At 40.4% G+C, this 7,500-nt stretch overlaps 1 protein-coding gene across 1 annotated transcript in view; it reads right to left on the bottom strand.

Moving 5' to 3' along the window:
* LOC122260304 (chitooligosaccharidolytic beta-N-acetylglucosaminidase) overlaps positions 1-7,500 on the bottom strand; it is an 18,612-nt gene that overhangs the window by 10,325 nt on the left and 787 nt on the right. Inside the window, exons 2-3 of the mRNA XM_086536330.1 lie at positions 1,583-1,689; positions 337-499 (exon numbers count right to left, since the gene is read on the bottom strand). Coding sequence (XP_086392456.1) covers positions 337-499; positions 1,583-1,680 — 261 coding nt within the window. The 5' untranslated portion in view covers positions 1,681-1,689. The remainder of the gene's footprint in view (positions 1-336; positions 500-1,582; positions 1,690-7,500) is intronic.

Raw genomic sequence — 7,500 nt, 5'->3', positions numbered from 1 at the left:
CCTACCGTGTCCTTATCCGTCATTTTCACGATTCGACTCTCATTTGAAATTCATCTCATTTTTTTTCATTTTTATGACTCACCTCATGTATCCTGATCCAAGTTCATGACTCATCTCCTCTACTATTCATGAGTCTCCCATCCTTTCTTGATGACTCACTTGTCCTCATAAATCACCTCATATTTCCTATCCGTAACTCACCTCTCCCCTCATAAACTCACGTCTACCCAACTCATAAACTCCCCTCTCCACCCCCCCCCATAAACTCCTCTCTCTCCCCCTCCTCACAAACTCACCCCCTCTCCTCTCCTCACAAACCCCCCTCATCACACTCACCTCATTTCCTATGCGCGTGACACCTGTCGGGCGGGGCCAAAGGGAGCCAAAGGGACCGCAGGTGAGCTTGCAGGTGTTGAGGCCGGGCAGGGTGCGCATTCCGCTGTTCTCTTGTTTGACGCAGGTTTCGTTCACGCACGCCCATCCCCACGGGCTGGGCAGGCTGTGGGGGCGTGTGGGCGGAAGATTAAGCCTTGGTTTTATTCTTGTCGTTGTTATCGTGTGTTGGTGTTGTTTGTCCGTTTTGTTTGTTTGTTTGTTTGTTTCTCTCTCTCTCTCTCTCTCTCTCTCTCTCTCTCTCTCTCTCTCTCTCTCTCTCTCTCTCTCTCTCTCTCTCTCTCTCTCTCTCTCTCTCTCTCTCTCTCTCTCTCTCTCTCTCTTCCTCCGTCACGTTTACAGTTAGGAATGTGTACTGCATGAGTGACCTTCCCAGGAACACTTTCACTCTCTCTTTTATGCCTTCGTCCTCTTTATTATGTTTCTTCGTCTCCCTTTCTTTCTTACGATTCACTTTACCCCCCCCCCCCCTTCTCTCTCTCTCTCTCTCTCTCTCTCTCTCTCTCTCTCTCTCTCTCTCTCTCTCTCTCTCTATCTATCTATCTATCTCTCATACTCTTTCTCTTCTCTTTTGCTTCATCATTCTTTTCTTCGGCTCTTTTATTTCCATTGTTAATTTCTCTCTTCTCTTCTTTGGTCATCTCTGCTTCCTTATTAATTCTATCATATAATTTATTCATGTTCTCGTATTATCTTCCTCACGTTCGTTTTGCTTGCGTGAGGAAGGGGGAAGGGGGGGGGGGAGGAGAAGGGGGAGGAGAGAAGGATAGCAGGAGAGGGAGGGAGAGGGTGAAGGGGAGAGAAATAGTAAGGGGGTAGGGGGAGGGTGGATAAGGGCGAAGGGAGGGGAAGAGGGAAATGGTGATGGAGGGTAAGCAAAAGGAGGGGGAGGGGGAGGATGGGTTATTGTGAAGGGATAGGAGAGGATAGAAGTAGGGATGGGTTAAAGGTGGCGGGATGGTAGGGCAGGTGGGGGGGGGGGGCTAAGGATGAGGAGATAGAAAGGGAGGAAAGGAGGGAGATGAAGGAGAGATGAGGGGAAGGGAAGAGAGGGGAGTAGAGGGAAGGGAAGGGAAGGGAGGGGAGTGGAGGGGAGGGAACGGGACTGGAGGAGAAGGGAGGAGAGGGGAAAGGAGGGGAGGTGAAGGGATGGGAGGGGACGGGGTTAAGTGGAAGCACCACGACGTACCTGAATGTAGCGGAAACCCCGGGGGGCAGTAGGAGGGGGGCGAGGACCCCCATCAGGAGGACGAGGGTAGTCTCCCTCCTCCAGCTCACGCCCTCCATCCTGACGACCTGTTGGTGATGAGGAATGAGTGATGAGTTGTTGGTGATGATGATAATAGTGATGGGTAATGAAAACGGTTACCTGGAGATGGAATCATTAATAACAATAGCATGAATGAAGATGAAAGTCTTAGATCATCATATGGTGGTGATGATGATCGTGATAACAATTAAGAATTAGAGATGACAATGTTTATGATAAATCTATGAATTATATTGGTGATGACAATAACTGTCGGTGAGGATGATATAATTTTTTTTCTAAGAAGATGATGATGATGATAACGTACTGGCAGTTATTAATTATAAACAAATAAATAATTACAACAATCGTCTGAAAGATACTTGTGATGAAGATGCTGGTGACAATGATGTTGGTGATGATGGGCACTGATAAGGAGATAATGATCAATGGTGATGACGTAATGATGATGATCAATTGCAGATGATAGCGTTCACAATAAAAGGTATAAGAGGCATTGGTGATGATGTCGACATGTTGATAATGAGGAAGATGACGCTGATGATGAAGTGAAGATGGCGATAATGACAGATGGCGTGATGATGCAATGCTACGGAGATGGCATTGATAATGAATGTATTCATGAATTCAAAGTCTACGATAATGAAGACGAAGGTAAAGGTTATTTCGAAACAAATGACAGAAAGGCTCACGTGCCACAGACAACAATTTTATAGCAGTAGTAATAAATAAAAAATGGGCATGAGTAAATGTGATTGTGAGGAGAACAATAGTCCTGTAATCTGTAAGCGAGGGAGAGCAATTTACCCTTATGCAAATTATACGTATGTCGGACTTTCTCCTTTTCTCAACTACTCTTTCACATTCTCTCTCTCTCTTTCTCTCTTTCTCACTTTCTCTCTCTCTCTCTCTCTATCTCTCTCTCTCTCTCACTCACTCTCTCTCTCTCTCTATCTATCTATCTATCTATCTCTCTCTCTATCCCCCTCCCTTCCTCTCTCGCTCTCACTCTCTCCCTCTTCCTCTCTTTCACCCTCTTCCTCTCTTTCTCCCTCTTCCTCTCTTTCTCCCTTTTTCCCTCTCTTACTCCTCTCTCCCTAACTTCCTCCACACCTCCCAACTATCTTTATCACTCTCTCCCTTGGATGGGCGAATACCCTATGACGTCATCGCTTTAACATCATTTTTATGACCTCACGCCTTAGAATAAAAGTACGGTAGGAAATGATGGAGATAGGTAAAAGAAGGATGAGAGGGATGGAGGGAGGGAAGGAGGCAGAGAAAGGGAAAAGGATAACACACATACAGTCGAAATCAACACCAATCCACACGCACAAACAAACACACGCATCTTGTGAGAAAGAGGACAGAGAGAGAGAGAGAGAGAGAGAGAGAGAGAAAGAGGAGAGAGAGAGAGAGAGAAAGAGGACAGAGAGAGAGAGAGAGAGAGAGAGAGAGAGAGAGAGAGAGAGAGAGAGAGAGAGAGAGAGAGAGAGAGAGAGAGAGGGGGGGGGGCACGGAAGATAAAGCTTTCATTTTTCCCCCAGGCCGCGGCAAACATTTAAGTTTCTCCCGTGTTGACACCTCTGAAATGCTGGGAGCCAGGGAGGGAGGGAGGGAGGGAGGGTGTAAGAGGAAGGGAGGAAGGAAGGGAAGGAGGAAAGGGGGGGAGGGAGGGAGGGAGGGTGTAAGAGGAAGGGAGGAAGGAAGGGAAGGAGGAAAGGGGGGGAGGGAGGGAGGGAGGGTGTAAGAGGAAGGGAGGAAGGAAGGGAAGGAGGAAAGGGGGGGAGGGAGGGAGGGAGGGTGTAAGAGGAAGGGAGGAAGGAAGGGAAGGAGGAAAGGGGGGGAGGGAGGGCGGGAGGGATAGAGGAAGGAAGTCTGAGAGGCATCATACCTTCAGTGAGAGAAAGAGAGGGAGGAATAGAGAGAAGGAGGGAAGGAGAGCGGAAAGACAACACAGCTTCAAGGAGAGAGAAAGATGGAGGGATAGAGAGAGGGAGAGGGAGGAAAGGAGGAAAAGAGGGAGGGAAATTGATGGCTGAGAGGCATCACAGTTTCAGGAAGAGAGAAACAAGGAAGGAGGGGAAAGGAGGCGGGGAAAAGGAGGAGGAGGAGTGGATTAGGAAGGGAGGAAGGTGAAAACGCTATCACAGCATCATGGAGAGAGAGAGGGTGATTATGGGAGACAGGAGGAAGGGGGAGGGGGGGGGGAGAAGGAGAAGGGGGAGGGGGAGAAGGAGGAGGGGGGTCATTATGCCTACGATCATATAAATAGAAAGAAAAACAAGATTGATATTGACGGCACTCTGACATGTTGATTGATTTGATGAAACTGATGGCACAGAGTATGACATACATTCATTATTTCTTTTAAAGAGAGAGAGACAAAAAAAAGAGACACAGGCACGGAACATCTTAAAATAGGGAGCGATACGTCACTCAGCTTTCACTCGAGAGAAAGACAAAGGCGGACTTATTGGACCTTTTACTGCTCGAAGATAACGGCAGTGTTGGTTATGGTGGTACTTAATGGGGGTTCTTAATGCTGATGTATGGACTATATGGTAATGACTCTCATTGAAGGTACATGAGTAATTATGGAAAAAAACGCTTCAAATACAAACATCACACTACACACACGCGCGCACACACACACCCAAACACGCACTGAAAATCGACACAAAATTCACACGCACACACAAACACTTGTAAAACACACGCACACACACACACATACACGCACGCACACACACACACACACACACACACAGACACTCGTAGACATGCAAAACAACACCACCTGTAACCTTGAAAATGCTCACATTCTCTTGCAAAGAATGACAAATGTTGCAAAGACGTCATATAAGCAACAAAGAAAGAAAAAACACAAAGACAAGAATCAGGAAAAAAAAAGTAAGAAAAGCAGTAGATTACGAAAGACAAAAAGAAAGAAATTAATTGCAATTAAATTCTTGGCTAGTTACAATGATAATAAGAACAATGATTTAAAAGAATGATGATAATAGTGAAAATAATAATAGTGATATAAAGGATGATAATGGCACTACTACTAGTACTGATGATGATAATGATGATGATAACAACAACAACAACAATAATAATAATAAAGGCAATGGTAACAATAATAATCGATATAATCTTTAGTGTTGTGATATTAATCATGCGAATGATATTGATGATAATGATAATCATAATAATAATGATAACATTAATAATGATAACAACAACAATACCGGCACCATAATCAATAACAGTAAAGAAACGTTATGATGATAAAAATGATAATGTTGATATCCAAATATCACTGCTAATACTACTACTACTAATATTAATAACGCAATAGTAATGAATATAATATGATAATAATGACAACGAGGATAATAACAATGATGATAATTGGGATGATTATAATGATGACGATAATAATCACCATCATCATCCTCATAATCTTCATAGTAATGATAATGTTGATGGTAATGATGATACAAATAACAACAGCAACAATGGTGATTATGATGATAACAATAATGATAACGGTAATGATGATAATTACAATTATAATGATGATAATAAAGGTGACAGTTATCATCATCATTATCGTTATCCTCATTACTATTTTCGTTATAATAATAAAAACATTGATGATAATAACAAAATCATCATTATCATGATGATGGTAATAATAATAATAATGAAAACAATATCAGTAATGATGAGGATAACAATAGCAATAATATTAATGATGATAATGATAACAACAACAATAAAAAGTATTAACAATAATGATAGCAGTAACAAAATTTATAACATCAATAATGATAATAATGACATTGATGAGGATGATGACATTGCTAAGAAATATATTCTTGATATGATGATGATAGTGATATTGATGATAATTCTAATAATGAAAATAGAGATAATAATGATGAAAATAACTATAATGATAATGATATTGGTCATAATAAATATAGTGATGATAATGATGATAATAATAATAATAATAATAATAATAATAATAATAATAGTGATAATAACAATGATAATAATAATAATAATAATAATGTTAATAATAACAATGAAAATAATGAGGATAATGATAATAATAATATTAGTAATAAAGATTATCATAATGGTAATGATAATTTTCATAAAGATGCTAATGGCAGTAAACATAATAATGATAATGATAACCATGATAATAATAACAATACCCATAATATGTTTAATAATGATAATTGTGATAATTATAATGATAATGAAAATTGTGATAATGACAATAACAATAATAAAGACACTAATATTGCTACTACTACAACTGATGATACTGATAATAAGGCTAATGCTAAAAGTAATGATAATGATAATAACACTACCATCGCTATTACTTCTTTTATTACTACTAATGACAATGATAAGATGATAAAGAAGAAGAAAAATGCTAATAATGATAATGGCAGTAATGATTATTTTAAGAAGAAGGAATGATGATAATAATGATAATAATGATTATAGTAATATCAATATTAATAACATTTATGAAAACGATAACAATTATATTAATAACGATAACGGTAATATAGCTGATAATGATAACAATGACAATATATGGTAGCAACGATTACGATAATGCTGATGATAATGATGATGGACGATAATAATGTTAATAATCATGATGATGTTGTTGATGATAATACAAGCAATAAGGATTACAATGATAATGATAACAATATCACAACCATCATTACTACTGTTAATAACAGTGATAATAACGATAATAATAAGTAATAACGATAAGAGCAACGATAATGAGAGAGAGAGAGAGAGAGAGAGAGAGAGAGAGAGAGAGAGAGAGAGAGAGAGAGAGAGAGAGAGAGAGAGAGAGAGAGAGAGAGAGAGAGAGAGCGAGAGAGAGAGAGAGAGAGAGAGATGAAACAAAAACGAAAAGCACACAAAGCATGACAGAATAAATCACATAGCTGAGACAAAAGGGAAGAAGGAAGGTAGCCCTGGGATGAGAGACCATGAGGAGCGGCTGTTTGACTTCATGATGTGCGAGAATTCTGCGGAATCTTCATTTGGATTCTAAAGCTACGAGGCAGGGGTCGTTCAGAATCATTCTCTCTATTTCTGATCTTTTATTCATTCATTCATGTTTTGTCTTTGTAGTTCTCGCCTCTCTTTCCCTACTTGCACTGTCTCTCCCTGTATTTTTTTCACTCTCTCTTCCTTTCTTTTTATTCTTTCTCTCTCTCTCTCTAGATCATTCTCATCGTCTTTCTCTCTCTCTCTCTATAGATCGTTGTCTCTGTCTTTCTCTCGCTCCTTCTCCCTCGCTCCACCTCTCTCTCTCTCTCTGCCTCTCTCCCTCCCCCTCTTCTTCTCTTGCTTCATTATTTCCTTCTTCCCTCCCCTCTTTCTGCATCTCCTTCTCTCCCTGTCCTTTCAACTAGATCGAGAGACACTTTGGGCGATGAGTCAGTGAACGAGATCCTGCTGAAGATAGGAGACTTCAATGCTCCTGCGCAAGAACTCGGTTTCTCTTCACTCACTAATGTATTCATTTGTCCTTTTTCTTTTCATTCTTTGATCGTCTCTCATTTGATGTTTTGTTTTATTGTTGTTGTTTTTTACCCAGGATTTTTATTTCATTCGTTTAGTTACCAATATACGGTTTCTTATTGCGTATCGCTTTATGACTCACGTATTGTTTTTAAATGCACCCCCCCCCTCCCCCACACACCTTCCTCTTCGACCTTGCTTAACCCATTTCCTTAATGTTTCACTTCCTTTCTCTCATTCACTTATTCACTTTC

This window comes from Penaeus japonicus, unplaced genomic scaffold (assembly GCF_977035675.1).
Source record: "Penaeus japonicus unplaced genomic scaffold, GWHDUDI00000001_assembly GWHDUDI00000004, whole genome shotgun sequence".
NCBI lineage: Eukaryota > Metazoa > Arthropoda > Malacostraca > Decapoda > Penaeidae > Penaeus > Penaeus japonicus.
This window is presented reverse-complemented; position numbering and strand designations above follow the sequence as displayed.